Source organism: Colletotrichum paranaense, assembly GCF_030867605.1.
Source record: "Colletotrichum paranaense strain IMI 384185 chromosome Unknown Scaffold_1.1, whole genome shotgun sequence".
NCBI classification, from domain to species: domain Eukaryota; kingdom Fungi; phylum Ascomycota; class Sordariomycetes; order Glomerellales; family Glomerellaceae; genus Colletotrichum; species Colletotrichum paranaense.
Genome location: NW_026848959.1, coordinates 4,618,558 through 4,637,087, shown reverse-complemented (window position 1 = coordinate 4,637,087; position 18,530 = coordinate 4,618,558). Strand labels below are relative to the sequence as shown.

Below are 18,530 nucleotides of genomic sequence, written 5' to 3'. Positions count from 1 at the left end.
CGCTATTTTCTGCGCCGGGTCACGGGGTTTTGGGAACCTTCCTTTGACCTATTAGGTAAGGTCACTTAGGTAAGCTTCCCAATCCGAGGAGCTTCGGTGTCCGGGGAAGCTGCAGCCCTGCAGATGGGAACTGCCCTGGCAACTGTGAAGCTCTGTGCCCCGCCCTTGGAGATCCACCTTCAAGACAGTAGCAATTCCACAAGGTTGAGACTGTGACACTGGGGTTCCGCCTTTCCGCGTGTGTTGGTGCTTGGCTTGGCCGGGCTTGGGAATCCTTCTCGCCGGGCGTAGGGATCGTTACATGATTTCCGGCTTCGTTGGAGACTTTGGAGTAAAGCGTGAGGAGCTTTCTCGGTCTCCTTTGACCCCGCGTTGTGAGCTGTTGCTGCGGGGTCTTGCTTGGGGTTAATCGTCTCGTTCCTGTTCATAAGGGAGGGGGAAGACACTTTGCATTGAACTTCAATTGTATCGTTTTCCATTGTATCTGAACCATAGTTTCACTGGATCTCAATCAGAATATTTTGAGCATATATCCATCCTCAGTAGATATGAGCGGACTAGCAGGAGCAACCAGAGCTGCGGCTCAAGCTAGGTCCGTCATCTTCTCACACACAATGATATCTCACATCCCCGGATACACTCACCCGTGTACATGATTCGTCAATGGGTCCAACAAGACAAGCCAAAGTCGTGACTGACACCCATTCACAGCCGCGTCGCCATCGTGACGGGCTCTTCACGGGGCATAGGCCGCGCCATCGCCCTCCGCATCGCCCGCGACGGCTACGACGTCTGCATAAACGACATCGCCGCCAACGAGGCCGGCTCTCACGACGTCGCCAAGCAGATCCGCGACCTCGGACGCCGGGCTGTTGTTGCGACTGCCGATGTGAGGAAGCTGAGTGAGGTGCAAGCCATGATTGATAAGACTGTTGGGGAGCTGGGGCCATTGAATACCATGTAAGCCGCCTTTTCGTCTACTCGTTGAGTTCGTTCATGAGCGGAGCATGCTTCTTTTTTGAGATGAGAGAGTGATGGTTGCTGACAACGGGAAGGATCGCGAATGCGGGGATTGCACAGGTCAAGCCACTCCTTGACCTCACCGAGGAAGAATTCGAAAACATGTTCCGCGTCAACGTCTTTGGCGTGCAGAACTGCTACCAAGCCGCCGCGAAACAACTCATCAAGCAGGGCAACTGCAAGCCCGAAAGCCCCGGAAAGATCATCGGTGTAAGCCCTCTTTCCCCTCACCATTAAGCCCCCCTCAGACATAATCACAGACGAGACTGACATGTCACCCTAGTGCTCCTCCATAGTTGGCTTCAAACCCTTCGCCCTGCTCTCGCATTACTCGGCCTCCAAATGGGCCGTCCGCGGCCTCACCCAGGCCTCGGCCATGGAATACGCAGAGCACAACATCACCGTCAACGCCTACGCGCCCGGCATCGTCGGCACGGCCATGTGGGACCTGATTGACGAGAAGCTGGGCGAGAAGACGGGCGCGAAGAAGGGGGACACCATCAAGAAGTACACGAATGAGCTGATTGCGCAGAAGCGGACGAGCGTGCCGGAGGATGTGGCGAAGCTGGTGAGCTTTTTGGCGGGGCCGGATAGTGATCATGTTACGGGGCAGACGCAGATTGTTGATGGCGGGATTATTTACACTTGATTGAGTAGCTATGTGACCACCGGTACTCCGTGGAGGGATTAAGGAATGTTATTCTTTGTTCAGATGTCGAATGATGTGTGAGAATTTTGTTGTCTCGGTGTTCGGGTGATCAGGCCATCGTGAGCTATGTTGTTGGCTTCGGGCGAATGAGGGCCGGGTGAGGGAACTTCCCCTGGCTGCTTTACCTGCGCACTGTGAAGTTGTCCCGCTTTGGAGACGCCAGACGTAAGAGCTCTTATCGAGGCTGAAGGCGTGTTATCGATGATGAGTGGGCTGATTGAATTCACGAGCAAGACTTCATGCTTGTAAGACTTTGAAAAAAGGGGGGTACAAGGTGGCGCGGGTGGGAGGAGGGCCTAGCCGAGGCTCACCGGTCGACGGCAAGCTCCATCATTGGGGGAGCGCTTCTTATGTAGACACTGTTGCTACGATGAGGATAGGGCTGAGATGCGCATTGTGAGATGGTGTTATCCGGAAGAAAATGAGAATGATATGATGATGTACAGACTTCATGGTCCTCACGCCTGCAGTGTCTTCTTGATGGGTGTCTCTGTGTGAGGCGGCAGAAGAGGAATGCCTACTAAGCCAATCTTTTGACAGACGCCAAGGCAAATCACTGTGTATAATCTCCAAGGCAAATGAAAACCTCGACCTATTCGAGTGATCCCGGCGTCTCATTCGTGAGACTGAAAAGCTACTAATCTCTAGTTCGAAAACTGTACACTGCGAGGAACATTCACTACTGATAGGAGGGCTCACGTAACTGGTTGCGTGTCACAGAGAGATCTTGTTTGTGGGCAAGGGTTTCATTTCAATTAATGTATGGAGTGGTAGTAATGATACGTCAAGCCACTCTATGGCTGATAGTGATACGCCTAGTTATTTTATGACTGGTCGTCAACAAGTCTAGACATCTTGTGTCTAACAGCAATCTAAGGCTATACGATGCTCCCATAATCCAAAGCAAACAAACCATGTAAACGCCAATAGCACTCAGAAGTGGTAATAGTAGTGACCCCCAATCAGTGAAATGAAACCCAACTCATTCAACCAAACCCTGATGTGCAGGCACAAGCTGCTACCCATCAGATCTCGTCCATCCGTCCTCCTCTAGGCATCATAGAGAGCCTGCCCCGCATAGATGCTATTGTGGGCATCCGTCATGTGCTTGTAGCAGTCGCCAGAGTTGTCGAACACCGCCATGCAGTGCCAGCAGACGTGGGCACCGCACTTGCACTCCAGGTGATTACACCCTTCGTAGCGGTCGACAGGCGTCTTGCACTTGGGGCACGGCTTGATGTTGAGACCCTTGAAGAGCTCAGCATTGACGTGGTCCTCCGCCTTGTCACACGTGACGTCGTCGTCGTGTGGCATGTGGCAAGATGTGCAGAGGATCTCAAGACAGCCAATGCAGCGCTGGATGGTGCCCTTGTTGTCTGCCGCCATGGGAGTGACCTTGTAGAGTTGCTCGCAATGCGGAGTGGGACAGCAGTGGTAGGTGGCGGTGTTGGCTTGCAGGTAGGAGCTCAGAGAACGCTCGATGAGCTTGTCCACGCCCTGGTAGCCCAAGTGGGAGTCGAGCTCTGGGAGTGTGATGGGCTTGCCGCACTTGCCAGAGTCGCCGAAGCACTTGATGCCGTTCTCGCTTGAGGACTTTGCGGTTGAGGAGACTGTGTGCTCGTAGCACCCAGCGCAGTAGATGTGGGCGCAGCTGGTCCGTACTGTTTGCTCTGGAGGGCAGAAGCAAATGGCACACTCGCGGTCGGTGCAGTCTCTCATCCGTCCTTCCGCAAAGTTGTAGGAATCCCAGTTGTCCCCGTAAGAGTCCATGTATACGCGCATGACCAAGTCCATAAGCTCTCTCCTGAAGAGGATGGATTCCTTGATCGCGGAGATGAATCGGATGGATGCGACCCCTCTGTCGATAGTGTCGGACCATCCGTCGGTGGGGTGGATGATTCTTGTCTTTTTCATGTGATCTAGCCACTTTGCTGGGAAGCAGTACTCCAGGTTGAAGCAGATGTCTGCAAACAACTGACTGATACCAGCAGACTTCTGGACCGTGTTGTTGAGCTCTTTGACTATCCGTCTCGCGTCGGATTCCTCGTCGCAGATAAGTCTGACGGAAGATTCGTCGCCGTGATCTCTGATCCGGTCCTCTACGATGATGGTGCCGTGGGTAGAGAACAAGTCCTTGATGGTTTGGAGCTGAGCTGCTGGCGCGAGCTTGGCGTTGGAACCCCAAATGAAGGTGCAGCTGGGATAGAGCGACGCTGGGAGATCATGGGTGATGTCCGACTTGGTTGCCTTGAGAGGAAGTCTGGTGAGCTGAAGCTGTGGACCGCGCTGGCCGGTAAGGAACGTCGCCTGAACATAATTCCCGCAGACTCCAGCTTCTCCGTCGTTGAAGCGGCGGACAACCTCGCGGCACTTGGAGGCGTCACTATACGTGAGCATGGCCGTTGCAGTGGGGTTGCGCCAGTGGAGTCTGACAATGTTGGCCAGCATCACAGAGGAGTATGTGTGTTCGTGGAAGCTGGCGAGATAGGGGATGCTCCCGGAGAGAGTGGTGGGAGGAATGACGATATCCTGAACCTCCAGACCAGGGCCAAAGGTTACATCTGCGCCCAACATCTTCTTGACAAGCTGCTCTGACGCCATGATGGGAGAAACAGTTGACTGAGTGAAAGAAGACATTGTAAAAAGACAACTGAGGATGTGGTGTAGAAATGAAAGGTAAGTAGGTACTCTGATGAACAGAAGTAGCTAGACCAGCAAGTAATGCGACGAGACTGCTTGGAGTTCAGAATCGTGCAAGAGTAGAGTAAGAGTGGCTGAAAAGCAATGTGTAGACTGCAGAGAGAAGTGGATGATGGATGAGATGAGAAGACGAACTGCTTCTAGGGGGAGAGAAGACGGCATTATATACAGGATTCCTGTCCTGCAAGGTGCCGCCAGGAACCTAAAGGAGATAGGTCTTGGACCGGGCGACGATTTTACGGCGCGTTACCGCAAATCAGGGGTTATGATGCGTAACCCGGGGGGGGGGGGGGGGGGTGACGGGTGTTGTTATGAGGGCATTTCAAGGTGATGTTAACCGTCAGGGTAAGCCCGAGCCCATGGAAAGCTTCCCGCACCGTTCGAGTAGTGTAAATGAGGTCCGCAACTTTAAGGTTGCATGAGTTCTTGCCCTGAACCGGGGGCTTGGATATCCCAAGGCATATTACCAGGTCCGGCAGTGTGCAGCTGCTCTTCGACACCTATGTCTGCTGTTAGAACGTACTAGACATTGTCGAAGTAGCCAATTCTCAGCTTCTCATACCGGCTGTCTCTAAGGTCTTGCACCATTTTGAACCAAACTACGGGGAAATGGTCCTGATCACCGTTAATGTGCGTGTACCATTGCCTCGCCCAATCGTATGGATTGCCTAAAGACTTCTCGCCGAAGAAGCGGACATTCAGACTTACCTGGATGACTTGGGCGTCTTATACCTTGAAGGTAAAGTCAGGGTAAATGGGCATTTCCAGGCCTAGCCCTTGGAACCTCTCCGGCACTAGGAACCTGGGTATTGCCTCTTTCCAACCCGGTCGAAAACTTAAAGCCGAGGAAGTTGCCACCAAACATCGCTCCTCTCGTTGTGGGATGCTCAATTGCGACAAACCTCCCCTTCCAATGGATTGGCCTTGGGTTGCTTGACCTTGACGGCTTGCTTGCCGAAATCCGGCCTCAGGCTTGTCGTGGAGAGGCTGTACGTGGACAACATTCCGTGTGGCTGGATAGAGGACATCGAACATGCCTTGGGATTTGTCTGGCAAAAAGAAAACTCTGACGGTGACTCCTGTGAATATGCGCTTCGGGTGCTACTAGCACGGCACAATGCCTCAAGCAGATTATTCTTGACCACCATTGTTCCAAGAGGAAATTGGAAGAAATATGTCCTATCAGGTTCTGACTTTGGTACTATCATTCGCGTTGGCAAACCCGATGGTGTGTTATCAGCATGAATTACTTAAAGAAAGAAAATCATCCGGAATGTTGAGGCAAATAATTAGACAGAATGTCGTAGTCTTCATGCCGCAGCTGGAACGGAAGGAAGGCACCAATGACAACGTGGGACCGAACAGGAGTAGACGTCGAAGATTGGGGAGCTTTGACTGAGACTTGTAAGAATACTTCTTTGGCCCGAGGCTTACTTGTCAAAGCGATTGAAAGAATGACCTGGTGGTTATTCAGTTCAGAGCTACTGAGATGAAGCCGAGCTTGACGGGCCCAAATTGGCATTGGTTGGGATGACCGATATATTCCAGCCTTGGATGCTGCCCATTATTTTTGCTGCCCATATACACCCGAACTCCTCCTGCGCATTGTAGCAGGTGGTGAAGAGAATACCGGGAAAGGCTAAGTTCTAGGAAAAGTGAATCCGTGAAATTGGGTTTGGATCTCTGGACAGAGATGTAAATCCAAGCAGAGTTTAAGAATGCCAATATTCCTTGAAAGCAAAGATCGGAGAGCAGCTCGACGGAGAGAAACAGACCGCTTGAAATTTGGTCATAGTGCACAATCCGACCAGAGGCTTCAGCATGGCGTCAGCCAGGATATAATCAAGAGCAGGTCAAGTAAGGAATCGAAGGGCACAGGTCATGAGGAAAGCTTGTCGATGCAGCAATATGTATAGGCTGATGAGGCCGAGCTACTATTTACAGAGAAGTTGTCCGGTCACAGACTGATGTAGTACTCAGCGACACAGAGTAAAGAAGCAAATATACGCTCAATGGGATATTTTCCCTGAAACTCCACGCTCAAACATGAAAAGACAGGATGGCACCAACAAAGACTCGCTTAGCAAGCAGACAAAGAAGTCTGGCCCTTGCAGTTGGCGGTGGTGCTGACCTTGGAGCTCTCGCCGCTGCCCTTGGAGACACCCTTGTACTCCTGGCAGACCTTGGAGACGCTGGAGCCGCAAGTGTTGGAGATGGTGGCGACGTCGCCGTAGTTGGAGTTGATGCCGACGAGCTCCTTGACGCTCTTGGCCTTGACGTTCTTGACGATGACGTTGCGGGGGCCGCCGTTGTTGGTGCAGTCGCCGCAGCCGCGGTAGAGCTTGCCGGCGGTGACGACGGTGAAGCCGTCGATGGTGACGGTGCCGCGGCCGTTGTGCTGGACGACCTTGTCGACGGCGTTCTGGGCGCCACCGCCCTGGATGAGGACATCACCGGTGCCAAGAGCGGAGATTGCATCTGTAAATAGGGGTTAATAAGCATGTCTTGAAGGGTTCGAAGCAGAACATAGGAGTGAACATACCCTCGCAGACGTCACGGAACCAGACGTTCTTGAGAGTGCAGGCACCCTTGCAGTGGACGCCCTCGAGCTGGTTGGCGCCAATAATGACGTTGCTCAGGGTGGCGCCGTTCTCGAGAATGAAGACGGCGGAGTCACTGCCAGTGTCGGCGTCAGTGTCGCAGGCACGGCCACGGTCGAACTCCTTGTTGGCGTAGTCCTTGGAGCCCGAGATCGTGGAGGGTGCGGAGAGAGAGACGATGGAACCGCTGCGAGTGGGAATGTTGAGAGTCTGGGCGGTGGCCATGCCAGCCAGGAGGGCGGAGACGAAAACCTTGGTCTGCATTTTGAGGGATGAAGTTGGCTTTGCTGAGAGAAGCTGGGCTGAAAAAACTGAGAGACTGTTGGGTGATGTCCTGAGTGAGCGTGGTGAAGAGAGAAGGGTAGGAAAGAACTGTGAGGATCTTCTTAGAGTATTTATGTTGTTCCGAGTCGTCTCCTGAATATCATGTCAATTTCACGAAGGAGACATTCCAAGATTCCATCGCGGAGGAGAAGTTTCACATTGATCGTAGAGTCCAGATCGGACAACACCAACTCACTAGCAACCGTCTGATATCTCCACCTTCAATTATGAGAGCCAAGTAACCAAGAATCTCCTTGGTGGAAATATCAGACGTTGGTACCGGTATACCACAAAAGCAATCAACTCTGGTACGCCGTCAACGGATCCTCGCCCGAGTACGTGGGTGGCGGCCGCGCTGCTCACCCAAGCATCCATGCTTCTCATGTACCGATGCCCATAACCCACCAATTGGCACGTTGTGGGATGAGAGCCGTCAACCTAGTCCCGGTAGTGAAAGGCTCCAGATAGTCTATTGTGGGTGGAGGCACTACGGCCGTGCCTAACTTCATCTGTTCTCTCTTAGACAACTTGGGACATCAAAGGTCTTGGACCTATTGGGGGCGATAGTGGTCTGTGGTGACTGGCCTCGTGGCTTGCGGATCCCGACGACAAACAGCCTGATGAAGCCAATGAGAGAGTATCTTGTACGCACTTGCTGGCCTGGTAGGACTTGGCAGATAATCTACTCAATACGGGCAGGTAAGGGGGATGTCTTCAAGCACAGCCCCCTTTTACATACGTGTGAGTCTCATCGGGGGTGGAGAAGGCAAGAGCTGCTTCCTGGCTAGGAAACGTAGGCGATGGTCGTCTCTTCTCTAGGAAGTCGGTGTTTAAGATTGTGGGTGCAGAGAGACGGCGCCCTGGGGGTTTGTTTCTCCAATCTGGGCATCTAGGCCTTTCCGATGGATGCCCCGAGCTCCACGGCCGAACCACTACTAAGAGGGTCAAAACCGGGGTGCCTTCCTGTGCTAGTCATCTTTGGGTACCCTACCAGAGATACCGAGACAGATTCGAGATGGGAGAACATCACGCAACGCGGCGCATCACTAAGAGAAAGGAGCCGAAAGGGTGGTGTAAGCCGGCAACGTTCCCCATGAGGAAACGCTTCCCAGTGTGTGGCAGACACTATCAGAAGCGGCAGGTAGGCGAGTAGAATCCTGACGGTTATCTGAGGTTATCTGATATCATCGCGGTTGGAGTGACATTCGGATCAAAGAGGCGAGCAGAATATCCCCAACCTGCAGCTGAAATTTAAGCCTAAACAGTAGCTTACTTGCGCACATGCAGGGCCACTGGCGTTTAGGGGAAAAAAGACCGCGCATCACTTCGACTACCGTGACTAATCCCGCAGACGTGGAGCCGGGGGGCTTAGTGGTACTGGTGAACCGTGACCACTGACACTGACAACTGGGGAAGGCATTTGTCTCGGTAGATCTTAGAACGTACTCCGGTACTGCAGTATGAATCCGGGGCTTTTCTCCGTCAAGTGTCACAAGATTGAACAAAAATGCGGCCAGAACATTGAGAAGAGGGGCATTTGCGATGGAAAAAATAATAATGGAAATTGGACGGACGATGCCAAGAGCTTCGAGACAAGCAAAGCGCGTCGACACTAAGGCCATTTGAGGCTCTTGGCACTGCAACCCCTTGCCAAGTCTCACCGCGCCGTTGAGAGTCTTTGAGAGCAGATTGGCTCAACTTGCCCGCGAAGAAACAACATTCAACATATCCCGTGTCTTGGCATCGCGCCAAGCCCCCTTCTGGATGCGATGGATGTTGTGGAGCCTGCAACTCATTGATGGAAATCTCCTTTTTCCATTGATCGGCAGCCCTCAAATCAGAGGTATCTCGTCCGGTCGCGTTGGTCACTTGGTCTAAAGGAAAGTAAGAAGGTGGAAGGGGAGACAATTCGGATGGATGATAAGCAAGATCGGGAATGCAACGATACAAAATCTCTACAGTCTTTTCATACAGAAAACATGTGCATGGCTAAGACCCTTTCAGAGTGTTTGAATAAGCCATATAATTACTACAATATGCGCACCCATGTTGCCTGGCCACGCGACCCTCAGAAAGTGAAGAGATACCTTGACCTTACTGCGGCGGAAACTGACACCTCGGAAACAAATCTCTCAATCGTTCTAGATTGAAGAACCCCATCTCACTTAGTCCATGTCTCTTGCAATACGAGTTCATCTACAGGAGTCAAGACAAGACGTCGCGGGATGTGGGATCCGGCTTAAGAAACCACAACTTGCCTAGCGCCAAGATCTAGACTGATGAGATTGCGTACTCCCATGAGCCTTGAATTACCTTTGCTCAGCAAGCAGCCCTACGACTCTAGGTTCGCAGCTCCGCGTTCCGCAGACATGGGCGTCCTTTCATCAGCCCAGGTCCCCTGTGTCGAGCAGACAAACGGTCCCAAAGTCTACTTTAACTATAGGTAGACGCTTGAGTCAGAGTTTCGGGCAGTTGTGGGCTGTGATGCGCTTATTTCGACATACGCAATGTGCCAAGCTTTGTAAATTGAAACTCTGTTTCCAGACCACAACAAGGGAACATCTGCTTGGCGAGGATCAGTGAGCTGATCAAAGCTCGCGATAGTTACGGGCCGAGACGCCACGGTCTCGCATGAGTCATTTCATTTGGGCATACGGATAGAGTAGTCGCTGAACGACTTGCCATGAAGCTTCACCGACACTGCGAATGGTTCCCGCTTTCGCGCCCAAGCAGGAATGTTTACGGACAATTTCCAAACAACCCGTTGAGGAAGTCGGACATCAAAGTGGATAGCTCGTAACGAACAGAGGCAAGCCGATACAAATTGATTGCTTGTTAATTTGTCTCGCATTCGGATGTCACGAAGCTTGATGGTCGAATGAAGAAGGCAAATTCTGGTCACTGAAAGAAAACAAACGACCCAATCGATCAAAGATTTTGCATTTCTGTACCCGCAGTTGCCATTCGAATGAGGCATTGTTGCGCAAGGCTTTGGCACCCAACCTCGGCTTCTCCGGAACCGCCGGAACAACACGTCGGCTCTGACACATAATATCGACCAGAATATCACCTGCCCTCCATGATCATGAGTCTCGGAGATCCTCGCTCAACATTCACCCGTTGCGCTTCCTCCAACACAAGGAGTCCCAGTACAATTGAAGCCCTGCGGGTTCACAGCATTTCCGCAAAGGTATGAAGTGGCAGCAGTCCCGTTGGCAAACTCCAGGTCGATATCGAAGAGACCGATGTTGGTGCAGGGTGCAACAGCACTGCATTGGAGACTGGCAACGCGGGATGACTTGGTCGTGCCGACCATGCCATTGAGGGTGATGTCACGAATCTGGAATTGCGAGTTGGTGCAGTTGCCCACTCCAGGTGCGCCGCGGAAACGGGTGCACTGGGAGATTGCAAATGCAGCACCGCGCATGCCCTGAACAGTGAGGTTCTTGAAAGACATATCCGACGCAACTGCAGAGTCAAGGTCGTTAGAGAAATCCTCACCAGGAGTGTTACTGCGTGTTCACAGCTTCAGACTTACAACCAAGCCCACCGCCGCCGCCATTGGGAGGGTAGCCGTTCTGATTATCCGTCCAAGTTTTGAAGTAGACCTGAGGACATCGTTAGCACTGACGGGCTCTCATGGATCTGAAAGAGAAGGGCGAGGAGGACTAACGGCATGCAACGTGTTGTCAAAGAAGCAATTCTCGACTTTCAGCCTCTCGATGGTCTCAAACTGGTCGTTGTATTGTCCAATGCTACCAAGCGCAATGCCTAAGCCATTGTAGAACTTGGAGTTTGTAATGCTGACATCAGTGCTGTTTGCCTTGAGAGAGATGCTATCGTCGCCGCTGTAGACAGTCCAGTTATTGAACTTGATGCCGGAGGACCGGATCGTGTCGGCTCCGTCCGTGTTCGCTATGCGAAGTCAGCGAGACTCATTCTCTTGCCAAAGGCAGAGTCTAAAGCAATTTGTCCTAGACGTACAGCTTTGGAATCGGTTTCCGGTATTGTTGACCAAGATACTATCGAGGACAACGTTGTGAGAGTAGATTATGGACAAGGTCCTGCCAGAATGAGTGACGTTCTATCTTATACTAAGGTATGGAAACATATACTTACCACATCTGACTTCTCAAGAAGTTTACCCCCTTTACAACAGAGTTTCTCAACCCGTTGAGAGTGAGAGCATGCGGACGACCAGGGTAGTTGGAAGTGTTGGCCTGCTGTCTGATCCACTCATACCAGTAGTCGCCGTTACCATCGAAAGTGCCTTGCCCATGGCCGTTGAGACGAACATTGTTGCCGCCGAGGATGAATGCAGTGGACTGATTCTGATACCCCACGTCCAGCGAGTTGGCAAGCCAGTACGAGATGTTCGTACTCCACTAACAACCGGTAGTCTCACGTTAGCTGATCGCCATAAAACGAAAGTCTTGGTATTGTTTGGCTTGGCGCATCACTCAGATTGAACCAAGATCGGGAAGGGGGGCGACAAGCCTGCCATGGAACGGTAACGTACCAGCAGAGTTCCCTGAAGATCAATCTCGACGTCGTCCAGCCAAGTGACGTTCAAAGCGGAGTTAACATAGTATGTCGTTGGCTCGAACACGACCTTGCCGCGCCGGCCGCACTGCGTGAATGCCTCGAGTATAGCAGGCGCGTCGTCGGTCGTGTTGGTTCCGCTGGCCTTGACAACACAAGTCTTGCGTCCAGCGGCGTCTTCAGTCTCCTGGGCACAGACCTTGGAGGCTGAAGCAAGTAGAGTGCAAAGCACGCCAACAGCCCAGGTATCGCGCATGTTCAAACAACGTGTAACAGGTCCTTTGAGCTGGGCTGAGAACAAGGGGTCCAGTGGCTGACGGTTGAGAAAGCGATGAACGACAGGATTGGCTCAGAACATCAGCTGAAAGACAGAAGACCCTAGCGCTACCTCCCACCGGCAAACCGCGACGGTGCCCGAGGATTGAATAGTTTCCTAGCATCGTCAAATCGGGCTTTTCCCGGCCGAATCTCCGCGACATCAGCGTCGTATCTACTCCGTCGCAACGAACTCTCGCGCCGAATGTCTTGGGGCCAGCATTGGAGTTACATCGTTCCCGTTCGACCGGGTGGATTTTGCACGAATCATGAAGGAGGATGGACCAATAGGTCTGGAGATCTCCACGTTCATGACTAAGTTTGCACGATGTTGTTCGGTTGGCGGTTGACGATGCGGAGGCGGGGTCATGCGGGGAACCCGGGCTGCCGGGCTTCTGGGATATCTGTGGCGCGATATTGGATAACTGGGAGAATTCTCGCTTGGTATTGTTTCCAGAAGTCAATGCTCACCAAAGGACTGATACAATGATTGAGCGGCTCCATCAAGGTCGAGCTTTTCTCGTGAAACTAGAATGAGCAACAAGGAGTCGCTGGGATTTTCGCACCAAGTTTGGACGGTATCCCTTGAACCTCGAGTAACAGACGCAAGGAATATTACTCAGGCATTTGAATATCTTGTATTACTGACTTGAAGTTCGGCATGATTCTCAGTTTTTAGGGTATATTGACGTGGAGACTGAAGAAACTTCGGTGAACGATGAGAGTGATCATGAATATTCCCATGATTATCTGGAATCATAAATCGCGTGTAGGCTGCGATTCAACATCGCCGATGTCCTTCAAGAACTGTTTCATCGCCCTTAATTCCTCTTTCTTCATCCATTCTCTCATTCTCCAGACGGTAAGCACGGTGACGACGAGCGCCATTGCAAAATAAATGGCCACCCAGGGTGAGATGATTTGAGAGCTATCAGGGGGCGTCCAGTTGAAGAACGACATCGAAAAAATACTCTAGCCTCACGTTAGCTTTGTCGTTTTCAGATTTTGCTCCCATCGAGAAGCAAACACCGATGTCATGGCTTACAGCAAGAAAGGTGCCCGGCAAGAAGATCATTCCCAAGTGCGAAATACTCTTCATTTGACTGCCATCTTTCTTTGTGGCGAAAGCGATAGCAATCGCAACTTTAGCGTCTCGCCTGGTGTAGTAATTCGACTCCTAAATGATCTGTCAGCCATCCAAGAAGAACATGCATTGTCTCTCTCCGTACTAGCATCATAGGATATGCAACCAGTCACTCACCATCTGTGCCGCCAGCGCCATTCCTCCAAGTAGACTATCGCAAGTTCTTACTTTACTGTCAAACTCCGCGATCATCTCGGACAATCTAGTTTTGATTCTTTCACCTGTCTTACGCTCCTCAGTGTGGTGATCGACATCTTGACTGCCGTGGGCTGGTTGTTTGAAGACTGTTGTTGCCAGAATTTCGGAGTGCTCAATCATTTTCACGAGCTGATCGTGAAGGCTTTCCAGTCCGTTCTTGAGAATACTGACATCGAGCCATAATTTCGTTGACTGGGTGTCTCTGCTCTGGGCTACAAGCTCCACTTCTTCCGTATCCGGCTTAGGGAGCTCCGATTCTAGACGAAGCTTGTCTTCAAGAGTGAGAATCCACTGCCTAAGTTCCATCTGCTCACGGTCTAGGACATTGAAGAGACGTTTACGTTCGAGCTCCGCGAATACTAGTGGCATGATCAAGGGATGGAGAGCCTGTCCCTTGAATACCTTGAGCCATGCTGAAACAAGCTTGATGACTTGAGGAGTACACCCATACATCATTGCGTATGTCATCCGTTGGCTCGGAAGATGTGTTACGGACATAGCTACGTCGTCTGGTTTGGCTGGTGATGCTGTGTCGGACTTGCAGTTGTACACTAATCACCCTCGTTAGGTTAATAACACTCTCTTGCAACTTGATCCACACGTCGAGAGCTTATTCATATGATGGTCTCTTCCAAATAGGCGAATCAAAAATTTCACATACCGATTGCTGAGTTCTCTGAGCCACCAGAGTTCATTGTCACCGGTCTTATGTTGAACACAGCAGTGGAGGTCCTGCCGTGCAAGAAGGCGAGGGATCGATGTTGATATAGACGCTCGAGTATTCTACGGAATGTCCCTTGCTCGTATGGCACCGCCATTATATTGACGGGTTTTCCGAAGACTGGTTTGTGCCTTGAGTGCATGACGAGAAGCAAGCCTGGTTCTTGCACACATAGCTGAGGTGCGGAGACCTATTAAACACATGAAACTTCGTACACATTTGAATCCTGGAGATATGAAAGTGGCCTTACCGACCCCAGCGACCTGAGAAAGATATCCCCGGATTCATAGTTTGGGACCTCGTAGGTGAGTTGGGTGTCTGGGGTCTGTTCGTGCATCAGTTGGGGTTGTTTTGACCAACAATCATGAGGCGAACTCACACCTGAGGTTTCTTGTAAACGCACAACATGAAACGAACTGCCAGGAGTGAATGGAAAATGCTCCAAATCAGTCTCACGGAAGTTTACTTCCTGGTTTAGAGATTCCATGATGTTTCTTAGGATGAACGACAACACCAAGCCCAAGGTTCTTCAACTTTGGGGCCGCTGCGGGATTATACATTAATGGCAATTCCTACTTGATCCAAAGTGCATTGTGAGATACCCGTGGTGAGTGAGCCTATCAGGCCATGTTCCCTCTTGGAGGTCCCCGCGCGAAACGACAAGCCCATTGACACCTAGCCTGACTACTTGCAAGCATGGCGCTGCTGACGGCAGATGCAATGCAAGCCAGTCCAACAATCTGCCAGCAGAAGGCATCCACTCCAGAACACACTCCGTAGGGGGTTAGGTAACGGTACATCTTTTCTACCTGAGCACACCACCACCATATCTCTGACCAATCGACGCACTGAGCATATTATACCGAAAGTCAGGACAACCATCTTGATGCACTATAGCCTGCTACTAAGCCACTGCTGTTCTTGAGATCGGTGCTGATCATCTCGTCATTTATCCTGCTGATAGGGCTCAGGGCCAACGCCTTCGCCTCGGTGTTGAGAACCGAACAGCCAGCACAAGGCAGCAGTTCGCCTCGCGGATGCCTCAATCACACAGCCACAAACTTGTGCAATTATTTTCCTTGGGATGGCTCTGTCAGCACATAACTACACATTTCGGGCCTAGAATCTGACAGAATGAAGTTCGGCCCATGGTAGAGACTCAGAGACGGACAACACTTTTGCTTGAGAGGTATAACATCTTGTAGCCTCTTTCAACCTACTCATCTTAAGCAAAGCGGTTTATATTTGACCCTCGACCGCCCAGAATTGCCCTCCATGGATGTCAACGACAGGCAGTCTCTTATCACAAGACTCAAAAATTCGGTCCCTCTTTTGTTCCGAAAGCGTCAAACCATGTCTAAACCCGAAGAGTTCCGAGCGACTGACACCATAACCCACCGCTATGCCGATGCCGATGTTTTGAAGCGGATGCTTGTCAAATTCAAGTTTACCGAGAATACAATCAAGATAAGGGTACGTTAGCACTGACCGGGTTTGCCTTACTGCGGATGTATGCATGTATGTTAACTGGTCACGCAGGCTACCAAAGCGAAGGGATTCGAAGTGCAGCTTTCCAGGCGTCTGACAGCTGTAAGTTTCAAGGTACTATAAAGGGCAGACAACTGACCAGATCAGGAAGAGAAAGAGGAAATCATGACCGAGTTTGAGGAGGAAGCTGAAAAAAGAGCCATGGCGGCGCTGGACTGATTCATTCTATCGCAGTTGTCTCATCGTCAGTTAGATAGCTTTCTTTGTCAAAGAGTCCCACGACTCAAAACTAAAAGCCATGGTAGTGGGTTTCCACCAGGCTTCACCAATCAAGACTTTTCTTCCATGCCATTTGACCGCTGTTTCAATATTGAAATGGCTACAAGCCTAGTATGCATTTAATGTCTCTTCATTTTCCGCAAATAACGAGCTGACATTGGAATCCTAAGTTCAAAGTCTAACTAATAGAATTCATCCATACCTGCAAGAAGTCGCGAACTTCACTTGATGAATCTCGTCCACAGCTATCGATGACCAACATCTTCTGTTCGATGTAATCCAGGAGCTCCGCTAAAGCATGACCCGGTTCCATATGACCTCGAAGATCTCGCATATGCTTTGCCAACCTTTAGTAAGCCTCATGTGTGAAGGATACTTGAGCCTGATATGGCCTGCGGTCGTTGATGACCTCTATGTAAGTCACTCACCGAAATAACGGCTGGCTTGATTTTTGCAACCATGCTGCTTATTGCCCTTCCTAGACACCAGCTACGCCTAGTGACTCTTTCTTTGACAAAGAAGACATCCTCTTCAATGACGTAACCTCCAGTTTCGGTTTCATCAGCTTCAAGGCGTGCTTCTTCGAATTCTTGTACCCCTGACCAGCCAAAGATGGCCCAGGTAATGAAATCGAGATAAAGACACCCCAAACACCAGATATCCCATTTCTGACCTACAGTTGAGTCCTCAATATCTCTTTCGGGAGGCCTGTAGGATTTCGTCTCGGCAATTTGCTTTGGTCGGAAGGTGGATTGGCTATTGGCGGGTAGTGACAGACCGAAGTCTGTTAACTTGAGCGTAAAAGTCGCAATTCCATCATTGAAATCATCAAAGCACAGAATATTTTCTGGCTTGATATCGTGATGGAGCTGTGCCTGAACAGAAACGCCTCCTTCATTCGATGGGTGACCATGAACGGTAGACAAGGCATCGGCAATCTTGTAACACTGATCTGCCATCCACTTCAGTGAAAACCAGGAAGCTACTACACGCCCGAGACCTGGGTAAGGGTCGTAGGTCTTCCATAAACGCTGAAGATTACCCCCGTTTGCCCAGGGAAACAAGAGATAGAACTTATTCCTATGTTTGAAGGCTGCAAGAAGAGGAGTAATTCGTGGATGCGTGGCTCGCTGATTAGCTGCCATTTCATTCTTGAACTCATTCTCGGCAGCCGTAAGTACCTTGCCCCTTTCGAGTATTTTCAACGCAAACGATTTTCCTTCCGCTTCCTGTTGGTTTCAATGGTGTTAAAGATGTGAAGGTAGAAATGCACGAGATGCGCATGGGAAGGCCAAGCCGTTACTTACAAACTCACAATGATCTGCGTGGATACCGATCTTGTGCACAGATGATAACTTACCACCCATCTTTCCTTCCTCTTCCACGGTTGTTGTCCAGGGTAGACTTACTTGGTCATGGATAATAAAATGACCAAAGTCGGGAGAAGTCGGCATTAAACTCGGGAAATAAGGGGATCTCATCTGCCACTGCAAGTGGATGAAAAGCTCCTCCTCATTACCTTCGAGGGAGGTCAGGATTTTCAGAAGGTCTGAAGCAGCTGGACTTTCAGCGGTCGAGCCGTCAAGTGGCCACGTGCTGTCACAGATGTTGTGTTGAGATCTTTGTATAGGAACAATGTAGCTTTCCCTTCCTAGCAACACCAAACATGCGAATATGATTCTAAGTCCGGTGCATAAGAAGCTTCCACATCGGGAACAACTTTCGCCTACTGGACTGATCTGACTAGCGATGTCCTCAAGGCTTGTCACATCCATACTAGATGGCAAACATGTTGATAGCCATCTCAACACATCGTTGTAGTTGATCTCGGAAATTAACCAGCGTCGTGGTATAAAGCGATTTCGGCTATCGTTGACGTCTTTTTGCGATATTCGAAGTAGTGTGCGACTAATCTCGTCTCGGGTAGCCCCAACACAATGGCGGCATCGTTGTAGGTCGCATTGGCAGTCGGCATTCGAGGCAAATCTCGGCATCTGCGTGAAGAGATGGTTAGCGCGCGAACTCTGCCAACACACAACATCTCGCAGCATGTAAGTTGGATGATGCATATGCAGTGGATGCACTACGAAACATGCGGCATATCAATCCCCGAGGTTGGCACTGCTGCCCGATGCTCTTCGTCGAATCAACAAACATAGGGTTTATGAGCTAGTCACTACTTACGGTTGATTTGCTCGGACCCCGATCCATGCTTGGTACTTTATGTTGTGATGATTATTGGTATGATTGTCGGAAGTCTCTGGGTTAATATGCGGCTGATTGGACACAGGAATGGAGTCTGACTTCAAGTTATGTTGATGAAGTAGAAAGTGGAAAGAAGTGTTCTTTTGAGAGCCGGCGATTTGGCGGTCGGTGAGGCAACCCTGACTGCAGGCTCCAGGCAGATAGATGGCTTGGAGTTAGAAGACTCAGGCAGAGTCATGTTTCGCTGACATGCATCGCCTCCTGAGCACATGCGGCAACATCAGG

At 50.8% G+C, this 18,530-nt stretch overlaps 7 protein-coding genes across 7 annotated transcripts; 2 read left to right on the top strand and 5 right to left on the bottom strand.

Moving 5' to 3' along the window:
• Positions 1-548: 548 nt before the first annotated feature.
• Positions 549-1,669, top strand: CPAR01_01607 (acetoin reductase; the record flags this gene model as incomplete). The annotated part of the gene is made up of 4 exons (XM_060485896.1): positions 549-592; positions 712-960; positions 1,056-1,230; positions 1,304-1,669. The coding sequence occupies 4 exons, from the start codon at positions 549-551 to the stop codon at positions 1,667-1,669; spliced, it is 834 nt and encodes a 277-aa protein (XP_060356753.1).
• A 1,110-nt stretch (positions 1,670-2,779) lies between these two features.
• CPAR01_01606 (uncharacterized protein) lies at positions 2,780-4,366 on the bottom strand (the record flags this gene model as incomplete). Its single annotated transcript, XM_060485895.1, has 1 exon — positions 2,780-4,366. The coding sequence occupies one exon, from the start codon at positions 4,364-4,366 to the stop codon at positions 2,780-2,782; it is 1,587 nt and encodes a 528-aa protein (XP_060356752.1).
• Positions 4,367-6,509: 2,143 nt separating this feature from the next.
• Positions 6,510-7,401, bottom strand: CPAR01_01605 (pectate lyase; the record flags this gene model as incomplete). The annotated part of the gene is made up of 2 exons (XM_060485894.1): positions 6,510-6,907; positions 6,972-7,401. Coding segments are annotated over 2 exons (828 nt in total), but the record flags the coding sequence as incomplete, so codon positions are not given.
• A 3,058-nt stretch (positions 7,402-10,459) lies between these two features.
• Positions 10,460-12,151, bottom strand: CPAR01_01604 (exo-rhamnogalacturonase B; the record flags this gene model as incomplete). Its single annotated transcript, XM_060485893.1, has 6 exons — positions 10,460-10,821; positions 10,892-10,961; positions 11,027-11,268; positions 11,338-11,417; positions 11,473-11,738; positions 11,873-12,151. The coding sequence occupies 6 exons, from the start codon at positions 12,149-12,151 to the stop codon at positions 10,460-10,462; spliced, it is 1,299 nt and encodes a 432-aa protein (XP_060356750.1).
• An 815-nt stretch (positions 12,152-12,966) lies between these two features.
• CPAR01_01603 (uncharacterized protein) lies at positions 12,967-14,760 on the bottom strand (the record flags this gene model as incomplete). The annotated part of the gene is made up of 6 exons (XM_060485892.1): positions 12,967-13,182; positions 13,256-13,387; positions 13,472-14,103; positions 14,214-14,463; positions 14,524-14,598; positions 14,653-14,760. The coding sequence occupies 6 exons, from the start codon at positions 14,758-14,760 to the stop codon at positions 12,967-12,969; spliced, it is 1,413 nt and encodes a 470-aa protein (XP_060356749.1).
• Positions 14,761-15,548: 788 nt separating this feature from the next.
• Positions 15,549-15,980, top strand: CPAR01_01602 (uncharacterized protein; the record flags this gene model as incomplete). Its single annotated transcript, XM_060485891.1, has 3 exons — positions 15,549-15,746; positions 15,813-15,863; positions 15,909-15,980. 3 exons carry the CDS (start codon positions 15,549-15,551, stop codon positions 15,978-15,980), a joined length of 321 nt encoding a protein of 106 aa, XP_060356748.1.
• Positions 15,981-16,170: 190 nt separating this feature from the next.
• CPAR01_01601 (protein kinase domain-containing protein) lies at positions 16,171-17,831 on the bottom strand (the record flags this gene model as incomplete). Its single annotated transcript, XM_060485890.1, has 5 exons — positions 16,171-16,191; positions 16,243-16,377; positions 16,469-17,269; positions 17,348-17,636; positions 17,818-17,831. The coding sequence occupies 5 exons, from the start codon at positions 17,829-17,831 to the stop codon at positions 16,171-16,173; spliced, it is 1,260 nt and encodes a 419-aa protein (XP_060356747.1).
• Positions 17,832-18,530: the final 699 nt, after the last annotated feature.